The following is a 22,645-nucleotide window of genomic DNA, read 5'->3' as shown; positions in this document are numbered from 1 at the left end:
AATATTGCAGGACCACAACAAGTCAGTTTCAAAAGCAGTAAAAGGGAAAGTAACGTTTAATTGGCTGAAGAAGTATTCATAAGCATAGAAAGAGGGACGCTCCCCCTCGACGAAAGTCGGAAAACAAACTCTCTCATCGGAATCAGGAGCAACAAGCTCATAATCCCCCTCGCGGGCACTGTTATCACAAATCCTATGGCGCTTCCTCAGCTTTGTGCAAAATTCAGCATCCACAATAGAAACACACAACAAAACAAGGGAGTCCAGCCAATCGGACATCCCCTCAGAAACTCTGGAAGACATCTCTACAATGTTATTGCGAGAGGACATGAGGCCAACTAATCCTACAAGTAAGAAAAGAAGATGGGATTACTAAAAACATCTCGGACAAGGGAGAAAACAACTCAATACGATGCAGGCAAACACACAGAAAAGGAAAACCCCAAGACTCAAACCAAAATCTTGGGGCATCCTTTGGAGGCAGTAACAAAGCAAGGTTTTCAGAAAAATCTACAGCTCCCACCCCAGCATTTTTCAAAACAAGAAAAAGACTTTAAACAGCAAGTAGTGTCAAAAGAAAAAGTCATCACAATCTATCAGCAAAAGCATTCCCAAAATCAAGTACGCCAAGAAGAAACCATCAAAGGTGCAAACTTTTTCAGAATCAAGCAAAGCAACCGTCAAATAAAGCAAGAAACAGATACGGGTTTTTTCTGGATAAACAGCATCAGAACGGAAACAACAAAGAACATGCAAAACCCTAAAAGCATTAAGCAAAGGCAAAAAAGGACCATGCAGAAAATGAAAAAACTCCCAGAACGCACAACACTAGGGCATAACAAAACAAAAGATCCAAACTTTCTCTAAAGAAAGGGTCAAAATCAAAGCAAAACAAGGAGAATATATGAAACAGGACTAACCTGGAGATGATGAGAAACTTCGAAGAGAAAGACGGAAGCGCAGAAATAAAAGCTGCCCAAGAAAAACACCAAGCAACGCTGCAACGCAAGGAAGCAGAAGAACAAAATAGCGAAGAGAGCAGAGAAAGAAGTTACGAAAAAAGGCGAAGGAGAGAAACCATTTTTGGGGTTTTCAAAATCAAAATGAAAGAGCCAAAGGGAAATGGGGCAATTAATGACAAAATTAATGAAAGCATTAAACCCTTGCACGTTCCCAAAGCGTCGATATAAAAGCGCGCGCTTTTAGAGGAAACGTTCTACATTCAAAAGCTGTTCCAAAGGAATCGATAAAATGCTTGAGTTCGGCCCCACTAGACCGAAGTCAAAGAACTCAACCTCAAAAGAAGACCGAGCTCAAGCAGGGGCACTGTTCATACCCTGGGTCGAGCTATCCGACCCGGGATGATCGGCGACACAGCGACCAACCTCTTCAGGTCAGACTACCCGACCTCTTCTAAAAGAGCTCGGCCAAATCGACAGGAAAGCCCAATAAAGGGCCTAAATAGAGGAACACGACCCGAATCCAAAGGCAATCCCAGCCTATAGAGATAAAGGCGGTTCCCTTGAAGATAAGCTGACTTCATCCAAAACAAGATAAGATAAGATAAGATAACTAACTTATCTTATCAGAAAGGTCAGCCCACACTACTATAAATACACTGGAGCACCCAGGTATAACCCATACTCTGATTCTACAATAAACCTGTTTAATACCCATGCTAACTTAAGCATCAGAGTCTCTTGCAGGTACCCCCCACCCTCCGGTGGCCAAGGATCAGCAGTGCAGCAAGTCCAACAAGTCGGACACAACAGCTCTGGCCGCCACCAGCCAGCCGGATACGTCATCTCCGACCAGTACAGAAGATCTCATCCGAGATCGACCTCCAGTTTCAGGTAACCATCAGAACAGTGATGATTATGTGATGCTCATCATCATTCTCACTTATGAACGCGTGCCTGACAAACACTTCCGTTCTACATGCAAACAAGCTAGAATGAGTATCTCTTAGATATCTAATACAGAGGACCGAGTCCGAGATATTAGAATCTTCGTGGTATAAGTTAGAACCCATGGATGGCCATTCCTGAGATCCGGAAAGTCTAAACCTTGTCTGTGGTATTCCGAGTAGGACCTGGGAAGGGATGGTTGTGACGAACTTCAAACTCGCGAGTGCTGGGCGTAGTGACAGACGCAAAAGGAGGGTGAATCCTATTCCAGTATGATTGAGAACCTCCAGATGATTAGCCGTGCCGTGACAGAGCATTTGGACCTTTTTCACAGAGAGGATGGGATATAGCCATTGACAACAGTGATGCCTTACAGAAAGCTTACCATGGAAAGGAGTAGGACTGGTTGGATGAAGACAGTAGGAAAGCAGAGGTTCAGAGGAACGAAAGCATCTCTATACGCTTATCTGAAATTCTCACCAATGAATTATATAAGTATTTTTATCTTTATTTTCTATTTATTTATTATTATTATTCGAAAACTCCATAACCATTTGATATCCGCCTGATTGAGATTTACAAGATGACCATAGCTTGCTTCATACCAACAATCTCCGTGGGATCGACCCTTACTCACGTAAGGTTTTATTACTTGGACGACCCAGTGCACTTGCTGGTTAGTTGTATTGAAGTTGTGACAAATTATGAATTAAGATTAGAGCACCAAGTTTTTGGAGCCATTACCAGAGATCACAATTTCGTGCACCAGTGCTTAAGAGCTCTGGACACCTCTAATTGGGGACTCTAGCAAAGCTGAGTCACAATCTGAAAAGATTCACCCAGTTATGTGTCTGTGGGATTTATGTATCTGGTGGTAATACTGGAAAACAAAATGCTTAGGGTCACGGCCAAGACTCATAAAGTAATTGTGTTCAAGAATCAATATACTGTACTAGGAGAATCAATAACACTATCTGAATTCTGATTTCTTATAGATGCCAATCATTCTGAACTTCAAAGAAAAAAGTGAGATGCCAAAACTGTTCAGAAGCAAAAAGCTAATAGCCCCGCTCATCTAATTAAGACTGATCTTCATAGATGTTTTTGGAGTTCATTGTATATTCTCTTCTTTTTATCCTATTTGATTTTTAGTTGCTTGGGGATAAGCAATAATTTAAGTTTGGTGTTGTGATGAGCGGATAATTTATACGCTTTTTGGCACTATTTTTAGTATGTTTTTAGTATATTTTAGTTGGTTTTTATTATATTTTTATTAGTTTTTATTTAAAATTCACTTTTCTGAACTTTACTATGAGTTTGTGTATTTTTCTGTGATTTCAGGTATTTTCTGGCTGAAATTGAGGGACCTGAGCAAAAATCTGATTCAGAGGCTGAAAAAGGACTGCAGATGCTGTTGGATTCTGACCTCCCTGCACTCAAAGTGAATTTTATGGAGCTACAGAAGCCCAATTGGCGCGTTCTCAATTGCGTTGAAAAGTAGACATCCTGGGCTTTCCAGCAAAATATAATAGTCCATAATTTGCCTGAGATTTGATGGCCCAAACAGGCGTTCCAAGTTAGCTCAAGAATTCTGGCGTTTAACTCCAGAACTGGCACAAAAGCTGGAGTTAAACACCCAAACTGGCACAAAAGCTGGCGTTTAACTCCAAGAAAAGTCTCTACACATGAAAGCTTCAATGCTCAGCCCAAGCACACACCAAGTGGGCCCCGAAAGTAGATTTTTACACTAAACACCCTAGCTTACTCATTTTCTGTAACCCTAGGTCACCAGTTTACTATAAAAACTACTTTTAGTGATTCATCTTGTACCTCATGACACTTTACACGTTTCATATTGTATTCTCTATGGCATGAGTCTCTAAACCCCATTGTTGGGGGTGAGGAGCTCTGCTGTTCTTCATGAATTAATGCAATTACTACTGTTTTCCATTCTATCACGCTTGCTTCTATTCTAAGATATTCATTCACACTTCAACCTGATGAATGTGATTATCCGTGACACTCATCATCATTCTCACCTATGAATGTGTGCCTGACAACCACCTCCGTTCTACCTTAGATTGAATGCATATCTCTTAGCCTCATGATTCAGATCAGAGTCTTCGTGGTATAAGCTAGAATTATTGGCGGCCATTCTTGAGATCCGGAACGTCTAAACCTTGTCTGTGGTATTCTGAGTAGGATCTGGAAAGGGATGACTGTGACGAGCTTCAAACTCGCGAGTGTTGGGCGTAGTGACAGACGCAAAAGGATCAATAAATCCTATTCCGACATGATCGAGAACCGACAGATGATTAGCCGTGCGGTGACAGCGCATTTGGAACATTTTCACTGAGAGGACGGGAAGTAGCCATTGACAACGGTGATGCCCAACATAAAGCTTGCCATGGAAGGAGCCTTGCGTGCATGAAGAAGAAGATAGTAGGAAAGTAGAGATTCAGAAGACAAAGCATCTCCAAAGCCTCAACCTGTTCTTCATTACTGCATAACAAGTATTTATTTAATGTTCTTTTACTTTTTACAATTAAATCTGAGAATTATTGATATCCTGACTAAGAGTTACAAGATAACTATAGCTTGCTTCAAGCCGACAATCTCCGTTAGATCGACCCTTACTCACGTAAGGTATTACTTGGACGACCCAGTGCACTTGCTGGTTAGTTGTGCGGAGTTGCAAAAGTGTGATTGTAATTTCGTGCACCATATTATATATCTACTAAAATCATCAATAAAAGTGATAAAGTACCTGCTACCACCATTACTTGGAACTTCTACAGAACAGAGATCTGAATGCACAATTTCAAGTAAACTTCTAGCTCTCCATGACTTTCCTGTAGGGAATGGATCTCTGTGCTTCTTTCCCAGTTGACAAATCTCACAAACACAATTGAGAATATGAATCCATGGTAGACCAGAAACAAGTCCTTTTCTTGACAGGTAGTTTAGGCCAAAAAAATGAAAATGCCCAAACCGCATATGCCACAACCAATTATCATCAAGTATCACAAAACTCATGCAAGAGGGATTAACATGTTGAATTTTTAATGGAAACATTCTGTTTGAAGTCATCTTTGCTTTATCTATGAACCTTCCGTTGTTGTCAAACACAGTGCGATATCCATGATAAATTATCATCTTATATCCCTTCTCAGATAATTGCCCCATACTCAGTAAATTGTAATCAAGTTCAGGAGCATAGAAAACATCAGAAATATAACTCAGAGAACCATCCTTCAATCTAATTGGTATGTACCCTTTTCCTTCAATAGGGATCTTTGTACTATTACCAAACTTCAATAATAGTTTAACTGAATCATCTAGAGAAGAAAATAACTCCTTTCTACCAGACATATGATTACTGCAAGCATTATCCAAGTACCATATATTTTCATCTTTAGCACATGAATTACTTGTAAAAAATAAAGTTTGAGTACCCGGATTATCATCACTTTTTGATGCTGATTTTCTGCAACGTGTGCTTGATTGTTATTTACCATTTTGAATCTACAATCTGCTGCTTTGTGTCCATACTTTCCACAATGAAAGCAGTTGAAATTGGTTCTTTCTTGATAAAAATTGCCTCGACCTCTTCCTCGGTTGACAGGCCTAAAATTCGTTCCACCTCTTCCTTGATTAGATGGTGTAAAGTTATTGTAACTTCCTTGGTTGTAACTGCTATGACCTCTACCTCTGAAACTTCCTCTGCCTCTACTTTGAAAACTGAAACCACGACCTTATCTTACTTGTGTACAGCTTGATTCTGCAACATTGTTGAAATTCACTCGGCTTTTTAGGGCTTCCTCGATTGATTTTTCTGATTTCTCTAGTATTCTACTGATGTGGCTTTCCATGGTCCCTTGCAACTCTGCAATCGTCATGGTATCCATATTGTGTGACTCTAGTATCGTAGTCACCACATGGTCATGTATCATCGGCATGGTGTGAAGAATTTTCTCCACCACTTTGCTATCGGGCATATCTTCTCCATAAACTCTCATTTTATTGACGAGATCTGTAACACGAGTAAAATATTTCTCAACAGTTTCTGAGCTAGATATCTCGTACCTTTCATATTCTCTTCTCAAAGACTGTAGTTTTGCTTTCTGAGCTTTATCTACGCCTTTGTATGATAGCTTCAACGTGTTCCATGCTTCTTTTGCACTTTTGGCATTTGCTATTTTGCCAAATACCGTATAATCTACTCCTTAATGAATTTGAGATAGCGCCAATTGATCTCTCCTCTGTTGGGCAGCATCTGCTCCTTCTTGCAAACCTGGTTCAATGAAATTTCACAGGTTCTAGGCCTTCAAATGGGTAGACATCAAAGTCTCCCAATAACTATAATCAAGTTTCCCATCTAACTTGGGACCGAACCACACAATATTAAAAGTGTTTGCCATACTGATTCTATGAATAAACAACTATGTGAGAACTCTCCCACACCTCACAAACTCTAATCTCAAACACCAGGCGCTGGATTAACCAGGCTATGATACCAAATGTTAGTATAATACCCACTCTTAATTGGCCCTAGGATCACTCACTCATATAAATGACACTATCATATTTTTCATCTTTCAAACTCACTAACACTCATAAAACAAAGGAGAGAATTTTTACATTTCAAAACATACACATTTCATTATGGAACACACAAAATACATAAGGCATATGTGCCTTTATATAGGCAAAGTTTCATACTAGAAGTTCATGATTCTACTAGCTTTTTAATACACATACTTATCTAACTTTGCTTCTTACTTTGACTATTCAAATAAGTAACTTCTTCTTGTAATTTCTAGCACATCTTGAAAATTCTTTATTAAGCTTAGTCATCAATCTTGAAGCTTCTAATGCACTTCATGATTCTTCTAGTATGGAGGTGATGAGTGCAACTTCAATTCAATTCCAATTCAATTTTATTTTGAACTTCTTCAATATTCTAGTATATTGTAGTTGTGCTATTCTTTTGAATGTTCTTCAAAACTCTTCAAGCTTCCAATATGTTAGCTTCTAGCAATATCTAGCCAATTGATGATTATTGTATTCAACTCAAACTTTGCTTCTTCAATTCTTTAACCATGTTTCATGAAAATTTTAATCCATGCAAGTTGATAGATAGCACAAGAAGTTTGTAGAATCTTAGTGATGAACCATAAACTTGTAACCACTTTGAATTCAAATTGAATTTTACCTTTGACTTTTCTAAACTTTTGTTACTTGCATACCTCTTGATTTAATTTTCTAACAATAATGTATATATGGTTAGTGTTCATACCCTGGGTCGAGCTATCCGACCTGGGATGATTGACGACAAAGCGACCGACCTCTTCAGGTCAAGCGGACCGACTTCTTCTTAAAGAACTCGGCCAAATCGACAGGAAAGCCCCTAAAGGGCCCAAGAAGAGGAACACGACCCAAATCCAAAGGCCCTCCAAGCCTATAGAGATAAGGGGGGTTCCCTTGAAGATAAGCTGACCTCAACTCAAAGATAAAGATAAGATAAGATAACTAACTTATCTTAGCTAGAAATGTCACTCTACAACTACTATAAATACACTGGAGCACCCAGGTATAACTCATACTCTGATTCTACAATAAACCTGTTTAATACCCGTGCTAACTTAAGCATCGGAGTCTCTTGCAGGTACCCCCCACCCTCTGGTGACCAAGGATCAGAAGTGCAGCCAGTCCAACAAGTCGGACACAACAGCTCCGGCCTCCACCAGCCAGCCGGACACATCATCTCCGACCAGTACAGAAGATCTCATCCGAGATCGGCCTACAGTTTCAGGTAACCCTTGGAACATTGGTGCCGTTGCCGGGGAACCTGGAAGTCATCCCACCACCATGGCGGACGGTCATGACAATGACCACGATTCAGATCTAGAAAACAGAACGCCGCACAAAAATGCGGACACCACACTGAAAGATACCCCGGAATCCAACGGAGACAAAAATTCATCAAATCCGGGAGCAATAGAGGCGTTTCAAGATCGCTTGAAACAACTTGAGAAAGAAACCCAACAACAACGAGAAATCGGAAAGGATCTACAAAGAGAGGTACAGCGACGTCGAGAATCGAAAGAAAAACTACAGCAATTAGAAGCCGATCTCAAATCGAAAACTCCTCGGACTACTCCCGAGGAAAATTCACGCAAAGAACAAGATCCATTCACCAGGGAAATCATGAAAACCAAAATTCCAAAAGACTTCAAACTCCCGGATATGATTTTGTACGACGGCACCACAGATCCCAACCATCATCTCAGCAATTTCAGAAGCAGAATGTACCTTACCAACACCTCAGATGCCGTTCGCTGCAAAGCTTTTCCAACAACCCTCACGAAGACAGCGATCAGATGGTTCGACAACTTACCTCCAAAGTCCATCTCAAACTTTGACAACCTGGCCAAAAAGTTCCTGGCCAGATTCTCCATCCAGAAGGATAAGGCCAAGCACGCACCCAGTTTATTAGGGATCAAGCAAGGAGATCGGGAAAGTCTCCGCAACTACATGGAAAGATTCAACAAAACATGCATGGACATACAAAGTTTACCAACAGAGGCCGCCATCATGGGACTCATCAATGGCCTACGAGAGGGACCTTTTAGCCAATCTATATCAAAGAAGTACCCCACCTCCTTAGACGAAGTACAAGAGCGAGCAGAAAAATACATCAACATGGAAGAGAATGCTCGGCTGGGAGAAACCTCAAAATCCGGGGCCTCCTACCGAGACAAAGACAAGGAATCCAAAAAGAAAGAAGATCGACAAGGGGAGAAAATAAAAAAATACCATAATTATACTCCTCTCAGAGTATCCCTGGTCAATGTATACAAAGAAGTCTGCCATACGGAGAAAATTCCCCCAGCACGACCACTCAGGCAAAAGAGGAGGAGGAAACCGGAAGGAATATTGTGAATACCACCGAGTTCGAGGGCACTCCACCAACGAGTGCTTCGACTTAAAGAATATCATAGAAAAATTGGTGAGAGAAGGAAGATTAGATCACTTTCTGGCTACTCGAGATTATGACCAAAGAAAGAGACGAAGGGACGAAGATGACGGACGAGCTGAGCGATCACCTCGGACACCAGAAAGACACGTCCACATGATACACGGGGGATTCGCAGGAGGCGGGATCTCCAAATCATCCCAAAAAAGATATCTCAAAGAAGTATATCATGTCGAGGGAAAGGAGGAAGCACCCGACATCCCTGCGATAACATTCACTAAAGAAGATGTATCCGGCATCATCTCGGGACACGACGACCCTATGGTCATCACTATCATACTGGCAAACACCAATCTACACCGCACATTAGTAGACCAAGGGAGTTCTGCCGACATCTTATTCAAAACAGCCTTCGATAAACTCGGCTTAGACAAAAAGGAGCTTAGAGCATACCCGAATAGTCTGTTCGGACTAGGAGATACCCCGGTACAACCACTAGGATACGTATCGCTACACACAACCTTTGGAAAAGGGAACCAATCCAGGACCCTCAAGATAGACTACATCGTGGTCGACGTAAGCTCAGCCTACAATGCCCTAATAGGTCGGACAACACTCAATCACCTCGGCGCAATAGTCTCAACTCCACATCTATGCATGAAATTCCCAACTACAGAGGGGATAGCCACGGTAAAAGCAGATCAAAAGATGGCACGCCGCTGTTATAACGAAAGTCTAAACCTCAGAGGCAAAGGAGAAGAGTTTCATACAATTGTGCTTGGCGGAGTTCAGCAACGAGAAGAACTCCGTCTGCAGCCAGAAGGCGAGATAGAGAAGGTTCAGATCGGAGACACATCGGACAAAACAACTAATATCGGAACGATCCTAAAAGGAGACTTAAAAGAATTACTGATACAATTCTTACGCAATAATGTCGACCTCTTCGCATGGAAAGCCGCAGATATGCCAGGTATAGACCGCAAGCTAATGTGCCACAAGTTGGCGGTCTATCCGGGATCTCGGCCAGTCCAGCAGAAACGAAGAAAACTTGGGCCAGAGCAATCCCAAGCGGTGGAAGAGCAAGTACAGGCACTACTGGAGGCAGGATTCATAAGAGAAGTCAAATATCCACTATGGCTAGCCAACGTTGTCTTGGTGAAAAAATCAAATGGGAAGTGGCAAATGTGCACCGATTACACCGATCTCAACAAGGCTTGTCCAAAAGATCCATACCCACTCCCAAATATCGACGCTCTGGTAGATGCTTCCTCTGGATATAAATATCTTTCGTTTATGGACGCATACTCGAGATACAATCAGATCCCCATGTATCCACCAGATCAAGAAAAGACTTCATTCCTAACACTAAAAGCAAACTACTGCTACATTGTGATGCCTTTCGGTCTCAAGAACGCAGGAGCTACTTATCAAAGGCTAATGAATAAAGTCTTCTCGGATCACATCGAAAAGACCATGGAAGTCTACGTCGACGACATGCTAATAAAAACACAAAGTGAAGAGACACTATTGTCTGACCTGGCCCAAGTGTTTGACACTATAAGAAAGCATGACATGCGACTCAACCCCACGAAATGTACCTTTGCAGTAGAAGCAGGCAAATTCTTAGGTTTCATGCTCACACAAAGAGGAATTGAAGCAAATCCAGATAAATGTCAGGCCATACTCAACATGAAGAGCACAACCTGTGTCAAAGAAGTACAGCAACTCAACGGGAGATTGGCTGCCCTATCCCGATTCTTAGCAGGAGCTGCGACAAGATCTCTCCCCTTCTATGCTACTTTAAGAAAGGGAAGGCAGTTCGAATGGACGACAGAATGTGAGCAAGCCTTCCAAGACTTTAAAAAGTTCTTAGGACAGCCACCTATCATATCTCGACCACGAGAAGGAGAACCACTCACACTATATCTCGCTGTAGGAAACCGGGCAATAGCCTCAACACTAGTCAGAGAAGACGAAAGTGGGCAGCAACCCGTTTACTTCATTAGCAAAGCACTACAGGGATCCGAGCTGAACTACCAGAAAATAGAAATATTTGCCTATACTCTTATTCTAACATCTCGACGACTCCGTCCGTACTTCCAAGTTCACACCATTAAGGTCCGAACAAATCAGCCCATAAAAGAAATATTGCAAAAAATAGATTTAGCAGGCAGAATTCTACAATGGGCAGTCGAGTTATCAGAGTTTGACCTCCAATATGAAGTTCGAACGGCCATCAAATCACAGTATATGGCCGACTTTATCGCAGAATTCACAGATACCCTGGAAACCCCCACAGAATGGAATCTCTATGTGGACGGTTCTTCAAATAAAACTGGAAGCGGCACAGGCGTGATAATAGAAAGCAACCAAGGAACCCAAGTTGAGCTCTCCCTCAAGTTCGGTTTCCCGACCTCAAACAACCAGGCAGAATATGAAGCATTGTTAGCTGGTTTGAAGCTGGCTAAAGAGGTTGGAGCTCAAAAATTCAACATCTACAGCGATTCACAAGTAGTCACATCACAAATAACAGGGAGCTACCAAGCCAAAGATCCCACCATGAAAAAGTATTTGGATAAAACCAAGGAACAGCTCAGACAAATCGAGGACTATAAGATCTGCCACATACCCCGCGAAAAAAACGCCCGAGCTGACGCACTCTCGAAACTAGCCAGCACCAAACCAGGGGGCAACAATAGAAGCCTCATCCAAGAAATGTTACAGAACCCGTCAATCTTGGAAGAGAAAAAAGTCCTAGCCATAACAAGCCAGGACCAAGAATGGATGACTCTCATAATCAACTACCTCAGAGCAGGAACACTTCCCACAGAAGAAAAGGAGGCAAAGAGGCTAAAAACGGAGGCACAGTACTACACCATTATAAACAACATCCTGTACAAAAGGGGGATCTCAGTACCATTACTGAAATACGTACCGACCTCCCACACAAAGGAAGTGTTAGAAGAAGTACACGGCGGCATTTGTGGCAATCATCTCAGAGCACGAGCTCTCGCCAAAAAAGTACTCCGGGCGGGGTTTTATTGGCCAACTCTATAGAAAGAAGCTACAGAATTCGTAAAGACATGCCCACCATGTCAGAAACATGCCAACTTTCACATCGCCCCGCCAGAAGAGCTCATCAGCGTAACTTCGCCTTGGCCGTTTGCAAGGTGGGGGCTCGACCTTCTCTGCCCCTTCCCCCAGGGGTCAGGACAAGTTAAATTTCTCATAGTAGGGGTAGACTATTTCACAAAATGGATCGAGGCAGAGCCCCTAGCCAATGCCACCGCTCAAAGAAGCCGGAAATTCCTATATAGAAATATCGTCACAAGGTTCGGGGTTCCATATTCAATAACCACAGACAATGGCACTCAATTCACAGATGCAGGTTTCAGAAAACTAGTAGCCGACTTAAATATAAAGCATCAGTACACCTCCGTTGAACATCCACAAGCCAATGGACAGGCCGAAGCTGCCAACAAAGTCATATTGGCCGGGTTAAAACGGAGATTACAAGATGCAAAGGGAGCTTGGGCAGAAGAGCTTCCACAGGTCCTATGGGCATATCGAATGACGCCACACTCCACCACGAAGGAATCCCCCTTCCGGTTAGCATACGGAATAGAGGCAATGATTCCAGTAGAAATTGAGGAAGGATCGCCTAGAGTAGTTCATTACAATGAGGAAGCAAACTCCCAACTTCAGAGGGAAGAGCTCGACCTACTACCTGAAATCCAAGAAAGAGCTCGGATCAGGGAAGAAGCTCTAAAGCGCCGAATGGCTTCCAGATATAATCAAAGGTTAGTGCCGAGAAGTTTCGCAGAAAATGACCTCATCCTAATCCGAAATGATATTGGAACAACTCGACCAGGAGAAGGAAAGCTGGCAGCAAACTGGAAGGGACCCTACCGAGTTATAGAAGTACTTGGGAAGGGCTACTACAGACTGTCCGATCTCGAGGAAAGAGAGCTTCCCAGATCATGGCACGCTTGCAACCTAAGAAGGTACTACAGTTAGGAAGGTAACAGGTCTCATTATTGGATGTACTCTTTTTCCTGAAAATGTTTTTTAATGAGGCACCAAGTTGAGACCCAGACACTATCCGACTTAAAGGGATGAAAAAATTCCCACATGTATATATTTGCACTTTTACTTTGAATAAAGTTTATTTAGATATTCTACAAGAATTCAAGACGCATTAATTTGAAGTATTCATCGTCCGATTATAAAGCAACAGGTAAGCAGAAAGTGAAAAACAATTTCACTGCACGACCACGATAAAGATAAACCGTTCGATAAAGGTGAAAGCGCGATTCACCCGAAGGACGATCTAAAGATGCCAACCACTTTCTACAAATCGGCAAAGATGAACACAGAATAATGTAAGAAGTTATTGAAAGCAATCCAAAAAAGAACCTGAAGAGGTCTTACGGATAGCTAAAATAATAACTTAAAGACTGGCCGACGTCCAGAAGTCGGACCAAGTCAACCCAAGTTATAAGTAAACCCTGGAAAGAGGTCTGGCCAACCCTATTAAAGAGGATTACTTTAACTTAGAAGGGCTCGACCTAACAAAGTCAGCCCAAAATAAAAAGGTTATAAAAGTAATCCCTGAAAGAGACCTGACAAAGGTCCAAGAAAGAGGATTACAATAATAACCTAGAAAGAGATCGACCTAATGAAGTCGATCTCCTACAAAAAGAAAAGGTTATAAAAGTAATCCCTGAAAGAGACCTGACAAAGGTCCAAGAAAGAGGATTACAAAAATAACCTAGAAAGAGATCGACCTAATGAAGTCGATCTCCTACAAAAAGAAAAGGTTATAAAAGTAATCCCTGAAAGAGACCTGACAAAGGTCCAAGAAAGAGGATTACAAAAATAACCTAAAAAGAGATCGACCTAACGAAGTCGATCTCCTACCAAATGAAAAGGTTATAAAAGTAATCCCTGAAAGAGACCACAAAGGTCCAAGAAAGAGGATTACAAAAATAACCTAAAAAGAGATCGACCTAACGAAGTCGATCTTCTACAAACAAGTTACAAAAGTAATCCCCGAAAAGAGACCTGACAAAGGTCCAAAAAAGAGGATTACAGAAATAACTTAAAAAGGGGACCAACGCAAAAGAACCACCGAGAAACAAGTTGGACTCATAAATCACAACCTCAAAGGATCCAAGCTACAAACAATAAAACAAAGCAATCCGAGGAAGTCGAGATGCAAGATTTCAAACATCAGTAGAAAACAGAAAAGATGCCAAGTCAAAAAACTACTTCTTTTACTTTACAAAAGTTATAAGGCCCGGAAGGCCACCAAAACCTACCGTGAAGGGATAGCGAGCTACCTTTTGTTTTTCAAAATAAAAAGTTGCTAAACAAGCAACCAGAAAATGTCAGCAATTAAATAAAAAGTTTTAAAATCCCACAAGTCGGGCCAACTACATATCCAGAAAGAGATCAGCAAACATCAGGAGCCTTCTTGGCAGCATCAGGACAAGGAGAAGGAGGACAAGTCTGAATCGGCACAGCATCCACAGTTCCATCCTCCCGGTTCAGAATTTGGCAATCCGAGTCAAGCGCAACCGGAGGAGAAAAAGAGGTCGACACTTTGGCAGAGGACGCAGGGGGAGGAGAAACCTCATCATCATCATCCTCATCATCAGGGACAATCTTGCCATCCCTGACAATGTTATCCAGGCTAAAGAGGGTGAGATCAGTCTCGGGAGCAATGACCCGAACTTGCTCCTTCAAGTTCTCGTAAGCAACAGTCACGCTGCCAACGAGATGACTTTGGAGCTCAGAATAATCTTCCCGGACATTGTCGAGCTCCCCCCTCAGGCGCATCATCTCCCGATAGGATGTAACGTAACTATCCTTACGCATCATGGCTGTGTCCTCAGCCAACCTCAAAGAAGCTGCCAGTGATTGAGAACTTGCCTTCTCGTTCTCTAAGTCCTTCTCCAGCTTAGCTACCTTTATCTCAAGTTCCTCCTTCAACTCCCTCATCCGATCAAACTCTTGTTTTGCCTCCTCCATAAACGCTTTAGTGGCATGGAGAGGGAGATTCTGAGCAGTCCGATATATAGCAGCCGCCATATACGCCATCTTTACGTGATTTCGGGCCATAAATTCCAAGTGATGGAGGATGGACACATCATCCATGGAGAGGGCGCCATAGAGACCGATTTGCTGATCCACAAATTCAATGGCATTAAAATCAGGAGCATCGAGGTCGAAGGGCTTCGCTGTTTTTTGTTTTTTATTTGGAGGAGCAACAGATGGAGCGGCAGAAGTGGGGTGAGGATCCACCAAACGGATTCAGGGTGTAGGGATCACTTTCTTCACCCCAGGAGAACTCGGCACTGATGGCTTCTCGCACACTTGGGAGGACCCCTCCCCAGCCGCCTTGGCCGTAATATTTCTGGCAGCAGTCGCCCTCTGCGCCCTCTTAAAAGCTTTCATGGATTCATTATTCTTCATTGCCTCTGCAAATAAAACAGAAATTAAGCGACAAGTCAGATAAGTCAGAAAGACAGCTACAAGCAACATAAACAGATAATAAAGGAAACACAAGATACCCAGTTCAGTTTGAAGAAGAGAAGGATTGGTTAGAAATTTCTTTGTGTCAAGATAGGGAGGATGACCCCAGCGTTCTTCCAAGACAGTCACAAAAGCTCGTTCAGCCTCATCCAACATTTTCCACGCATATCTGGAGACCCTCACATCTTTTTGCCATTCCAAGGGAAAAGCAGGTTTGTCATTTTCATCCAGAAAAAAGGGCCGAGCTCCTTCAACAGCTCGGACCTTGAAAAAGTAGTTTTTAAAATCACGGAATGACTCGTCAAACATGGAAAAGACTTTCTTTCCCTGGGTGGAACGAAAGGAGACCCAAGCCGACTTCTTTTTTACCACACCGGGCTTAGTCAAGACAAACAGATAGAAAAAGAGAGATTGGGAAGCAGGAATACCAAAACCATTGCACAACAATTGGAAAATTTTTATGAAACCCCAGGAATTGGGGTGAAGTTGAGAAGGGGCAACATTACAGGACCATAACAGGTCGGTTTCAAATGGAGTAAAAGGAAGGGTGATACCCAGCTGACCGAAGAAAAAATCATAAACATAAAAAAAGGGGCGATCATCAACAACCCGAGTAGAAAAGCAGACTCTCTCATCAGAAGAGGGAGGGACATGCTCATAGTTCTTCTCATCACTGGGATTACTACAAACACTATGAAACTGTCTAAGCTGTGCACAAAACTCAGAATCAACCAGAGAGACACACATAAGAACCATCGAGTTCACCCAATCGGCTATACCCTCAGGAACCCGGGAAGGCATCTCTACAACGTTATTTCGGGAAGACATATGGCCAACTAAATCCTACAAAAGAAAAGAAGAACGGATTACTCAAAAACATCTCGGCGGGCGAATACACAGAAAAGGAAAAAACCCCAAGACTCAAACTAAAACTCCTGGGGCATCCTTTGGAGGCAGTAACAAAGCGAGGTATCAAGGAAAATCTACTTACGTCCCGGCATCTCGCAAACAAGAATAGAAGATCTCAAACAGCAAGCATTTTTCATAGGAGAAAGACAAAACACAAACAAAACAGAAAGTCATCTTCCTACAGTCTATCAGCAAGAAACAGCAGCAAACATACCAGGCAAAAATCGTCAAAGATGCAACCTTTTTTCAGAATCAAACAAAATTATCATTCCAAAGCTTCAAAATCAAAAGCATTTCACAACATGCAAAAGCCCTAAAGGTATCAAGCAACAGGAAAAGCGAAAAAGACCATGCAAAAGACGAAGAAATTACGAGACGCACAGTGATCAGGCACAGCGAAAAGTAGAAAGATCCAAACTTTTCCCAACTAAGATAAAAACTTTCTCAAAACAGACACAAAAATGGCGTAGAGGGAGGAAGAAAGAAAAACCAAACCTGGGAAAATGAGAGAAAGCTGCAAAGAAAAGCAGAAAAGCGGAAGGCAAAATCCAGAATCAGCCCTTCCCCCACGAAAAAGCAAAGTCACAAAGCAACGTCGCTGGGCTGAAATACGAAAGCTACAAGCGGAGGCTTCAGAAAAATCAAAGGAGAAAGTTGAAAGTGAGAAAGTAAAGGGAGAAGTTACGAAGACGAAGTGTAGAAGAGAAACCGTTTTTGATCGAGAAATTCAAAATAAAAGCCAAGAGAGAGTGGGGGCAATTAAATACCAATTAAATGCGGATATTAAAACTGCTTGCGTTCCCAAAAAAGCGCTGATATAAAAGCGCACGCTTTTAGAGAAAAACGTTCTACATTCAAAAGCTGCTACAAAAAAGAGTCGACAAAATGCTTGAGTTCGGCTTCGCTACGAGAAGGACTGAAGTCAAGGACTCGACCTCGACAAAGAAGACCGAGCTCAAGCAGGGGCACTGTTCATACCCTGGGTCGAGCTATCCGACCTGGGATGATTGACGACAAAGCGACCGACCTCTTCAGGTCAAGCGGACCGACTTCTTCTTAAAGAACTCGGCCAAATCGACAGGAAAGCCCCTAAAGGGCCCAAGAAGAGGAACACGACCCAAATCCAAAGGCCGTCCAAGCCTATAGAGATAAGGGGGGTTCCCTTGAAGATAAGCTGACCTCAACTCAAAGATAAAGATAAGATAAGATAACTAACTTATCTTATCTAGAAAGGTCACTCTACAACTACTATAAATACACTGGAGCACCCAGGTATAACTCATACTCTGATTCTACAATAAACCTGCTTAATACCCGTGCTAACTTAAGCATCGGAGTCTCTTGCAGGTACCCCCTACCCTCCGGTGACCAAGGATCAGAAGTGCAGCCAGTTCAACAAGTCGGACACAATAGCTCCGGCCGCCACCAGCCAGCCGGACACGTCATCTCCGACCAGTACAAAAGATTTCATCCGAGATCGGCCTACAGTTTCAGGTAACCCTCGGAACAGTTAGTGTGTAATCTATTTCTCATATAATCGGAAACAATCTTCTTAATTTTAATATAAACAATTAGAAATTATTATTTAATAGTAATTATGTACAGTGTGTAACACTGTAATTCTGTTTTATTTTATTTTATTGTTTTATATAGTATTTTCTAAATGTCTTTATTTCTTTTAGGAATAGTCTCATTCAAAATCTGTTAGAATTTGAGAAATAATACTAAGTTTTGGATATCTTTATCCTTAATTTTATGTCATAATATATGAAATCCTTTTTCTATTTACTTATAAAAATGAACCTAATGTGAATTTATGTGTGTTTTTTTTTTTTATTTTGGCCCGGGAGAGTTTGTTTTTTTTTGGGAGGGGTAGTAAAGTAAAAACTAATGGGTAATACAATTTTTTTGGGAGGGGTAGTAAAGTAAAAACTAATGGGTAGTAAAGTAAAAACTAAATAATCTTGTTAGAAAAAAGATTTTTACTAGCGTACTCAGGTATTTAGATCTGATCTACTATATATTTATTATTGGAATAAAATTTAAGCACAAAATAGATCTTTAAGGATTACTTTCTTTTCTTCCGTTGCGTGTTATGAACACATGGTAATCCTTCAACGATAATAAGAAAAGTGTTAAAACCAAGCAATTATAACATTGTGCCTATCCACTCATCTTTAGCTAAAGCCTTAACTTTAAAATGTATTTTTCTATTTTACTTTATTTCTTTCATTAACCTGTCAAAATATGACCTACACAGACTAATATACCTAAATTTGTATTACCAATTAGTTTTTACTTTACTACCCCCTTCCAAAAAAAAAAAACAAAACCCCCCGGACCAAAATAATTAAAGGAAACACATAAATTTACATTAGGTTCCTCTTTATAACTAAATAGAAAAAGAATTCTATATATTATGACATAAGATCAAAGATAAAGATATCCAAAACTTAGTATTTTTTTTTTAAATCTTAACAAATTTTAAACGAGACCATATCTAAAAGAAACAAAGACATTTGAAAAATACTATATAAAACAATAAAATAAAATAAAACAAAGTTACAATGTTATACACTGTACATAATTATTATTGAATAGTAATTTCTAATTGTTTATATTAAAATTAAGAAGATCGTTTTCGATTATATGAGAAATAGATTACACACTAACCATATATACATTATGAGTTACCTTATGGCCTTAAAAAAGTCATTATAATGCACTAAAATTTCAAACTAAGAGAAGCGGTAAAAAGTAATCTTCCATTGATCCCTTTACAGTTTACTAACAGGCTTAGTATTTACATCTTACATTATTAATAGTGACAGATCGGAAAAAATTTTATAGTGAGTATATATATATATATTAGCTTCTCACAATATCCAATAAATTAAGAATTAATCCGTCATTAATTTTAGTTCTATTAGTCTGCTGGCCAATTAATTATTTCACATAAAAGACAGAATTCGAACTCCCAACACTTATTTAAGCGAACGACTAAGCTGTTTATTCTATCAATTCAAATTGATTTAGATATATTTAAAATTTTAAATTAGAACTATTAATACATATTGATAAAAACTAAAAATATACACACAATCACATATTATATTATATAAAATAATAAAAAAATAATTTCACACATACAGTATGATGGTTTTCAGTGGCTAAGAGAAAAGGGGTTGAATCTTAGCTCCTTTTTCACTTGATAACACTTGTTGATCTTTGAAACAACTTCTGGAGACTTTTTGATTTTTGTCTCGTACCCAGCCACAAGACTTTTTTTTTTATCTCGTGACCCGGCACGAGGTATTTTTTTAGTTTTATCTTCTGTGCAGCAGAAACTGAAATGGAGTACAAGAGAGAGAAAATTACACCCAAATATATCCTGGTTCAGCTGCTAAATGCAGTGCAGCCTACATCTAGTCTCCATCACAATGATGATGGAATTTCACTATAATCATTCTTGATTACAAACACCAATTCTCCCTAGGAATTACCCTTCCTATCCGGGACAAGTCCAGAATCTAAACCCCAATCCTGAACTTGACTTGGTTACTGCCAAGCTTTCAACTGCTAAGTGCTAACCCAACTTACAAGGAGATTCCCACAGAATCATGAAATACAACACAGATGTACAAAGGACCTCTAAGGACATCTATTTCTTTTTCTTTTAATTTTGCACTCTCTGTCTTTTTCCGCTCTATGACTTTTTCATACAAACCTCACTGTTTACCTTTTTTCATGAGACTCAAGACAGACAAAATTAAATAGAAAAATTACAAAATGAAGAACGTTGAAGGAGAAGACTTTCTGTTAGCTTAGGTAGCTATGAGAACTCTGTGCCTTGCACTCTCACTCCTTGCTTTAAGCCCTGGCTATTCTCCCTTATTTATAAAGGGGGAAGCCTCCATGGTTGAAACCAAAAACCAAGCTAGACTTCTTCTTCTTCATGCGAAACCGGTTCGGCCAAAGAGAGAGGAGAAGTAACCGAATGCAATAACCAACATGCAAATACCTCTGGTTCTTCCTTGGTCACCAATAATCATCAATCCGAGCCTTCCATCTTGCCTTGCACTTCAAGATGGACTCCTAGCCCTTGATACTTCATGATGATGACATCTTCTTCTGCTCAAACTTCTGCATCTTCTCCACGTAGCTATAGTAGCTACCTCCTGTGGTAGTTGATCAAAAACTGAGCTAAGCCATCCCTCAAGGATCTTCTTCCTCTGACCGAAATCTTCATCATTCATTTTTGGTATGGAGAAGCTGAGATCTCTTCACCAAATCTTACCATATATGATGAAGATCTCAGCCACAACATACTTTTTATTTTCTTTTTCTTGCCATCATTATAATGGTCTTGTAACTTGCTCTTTCTTTTCGGTGGCTAGGCTTAGCTTCCATTCTTTCTCTATGAGGTGACCGAAAATGGAGAAGAAAGATGAGAGTGAAGAAAGAAAAATTTGAATAATTAATGAATGTGATAAAGTGAATTAAGTTTCCCACTTTCCTTGCTATAGGTAGCATGTAGCATTGATGATGTCCATCAAATCAAGTGCTAAACATCTCTCATATTTCCAATGCAAGTTAATTCAAGTTAAATGAATTTTGAAATCCATCACAACTTGAAAAGTGGGATTCGTTGGAAGCAATGAAACTTTGCTTTCTTTGCTTAATGGTTTCGGACCAAGCTTTGGTCTTATTTAGCAAAGATTGTAATTGGGCTTGTAGCAACAATAATTCAATCTGGCCCAAATACATAACACCAATTCAGCCACAAAGATCAAAATAATTTTGTATCACCGCTGAATGTTTTTTTTAATACAATTGGGCTTGCAATAATTTTTCTTTTCTGTTCGGCCCAATAGCAAAATCTGCATCAACAAAATTATTAATTAAGCAAGTATGAATTAAGATCAAATTAATAATTTTGTAATTTAATTATATTAATAATGTTTAGTCATCACTAATATTAACTTAGAGTTTTCCAAACTCATCACAATATAATATTCAAAATAATAAAAATAATAATAATTTATAATATTTTTTTTATTTTTAACATGACAATATTATTTTTTATATATATTCTTAAATAATTATTTTATTTTTTATTATCTTATATTTAACTGTTAAATCTCTTTATTATAGTCTTTGTGGTATAAATAAAATTTTAATCAAAGTAATTATTATAATTAAGATCATTTTAATAATAAATATTAATATAGTATATTAATATGTAGATAATATATTTTTTTATCTTAAATAATATTTTAAAAAATTACTAATAATTTAAACTGTATTTAATTAAAAAAATAAGTTTTAATTTAATTATTATCTAATTAACTAATATAATAAAAATTATCACTATTTTTTTAGTTTATTTATTATTTATTATTTATTATTATATGTTAAATTTAAGAAAAAAAAACTAGCATAAAACACAAAGAAAATCATTTACATTTTATTTTAATACAAACAAAATATAATAAGAAACAAATATATATGAATATTAGTATTTTTTTAAAAATTTTGTTGGGACAAATGCCCTCTCTTTGTTATATGTGGGTCTATTGCTGCTTGTCATGTGTCAAGAAAGCATTTGCTAGTCAATAAAAGCCACCTCTAGCCATAGTAGATCTGTGGCGTGGAATAAAGTGGCTAAATATGGTTAAGTGTTGACTGACTAGTAGAAATAAAACACGTGGCAACGATGATTAAGATGTGAAGTGGGTATTGTAAAGACTATTAAAGGATAAGTGCCGTATGTTGTGCACTGTTACAATGAGAAGTTGAGAACAATTTTAAAATCTACCACACAAGGAGTTTGTATAAAGGAAGATATTTTTAAATGTAACTTACGCATGGCTTTGAAATTTGAAAGGTTAAATAAATTAATTAAAAATTAATAGCTTATTTTTGGAACGTGATTTTCCCTTCCTTACTCAAATAAAAGGGGCATAATATTGTAGAGCTTCCAATTAGCCTTCTTCTCCCTTAACTAACAGGAGCTGGTCTCGTCATCGACTGCTGGGCTTCATCTGTCTTGAATATTTTGGCCAGTTGCATCCCTGGAGACGCATTGGGGTTATTTTTCCAAGTCGTCACACCTCCATCGAGCCTGTGTGACAACCGATTTGCTCGCCATAAATGAAACATGCAATGGCGGTGACGCCCTATCTAGGCCTACTCGGGAACGTACTTCTTCAGCAAGTCGTGGCCAAAAATCAAAGTTCTAGCATTATTTCACTAAGACCCAAGTTATATTCGGAACCTTAGTTCCTGTATGAGCTTCTCTGAACGACAACTT

General features: G+C 39.7%; 1 protein-coding gene across 1 annotated transcript; it reads right to left on the bottom strand.

Moving 5' to 3' along the window:
* Positions 1-570: 570 nt before the first annotated feature.
* LOC148576641 (uncharacterized) lies at positions 571-6,566 on the bottom strand. The gene is made up of 5 exons (XM_088502762.1): positions 6,563-6,566; positions 5,672-6,102; positions 5,423-5,556; positions 4,675-5,286; positions 571-760 (listed from the first exon to the last, which is right to left on the bottom strand). Exons 1-5 carry the CDS (start codon positions 6,564-6,566, stop codon positions 571-573), a joined length of 1,371 nt encoding a protein of 456 aa, XP_088358888.1.
* Positions 6,567-22,645: the final 16,079 nt, after the last annotated feature.

This window comes from Arachis ipaensis, chromosome B1 (genome assembly GCF_059453495.1).
Source record: "Arachis ipaensis isolate K30076 ecotype BB chromosome B1, ASM5945349v1, whole genome shotgun sequence".
NCBI classification, from domain to species: domain Eukaryota; kingdom Viridiplantae; phylum Streptophyta; class Magnoliopsida; order Fabales; family Fabaceae; genus Arachis; species Arachis ipaensis.
The sequence above is the reverse complement of the archived record's forward strand: the minus strand, read 5'-3'. Positions and strand labels throughout refer to the sequence as shown.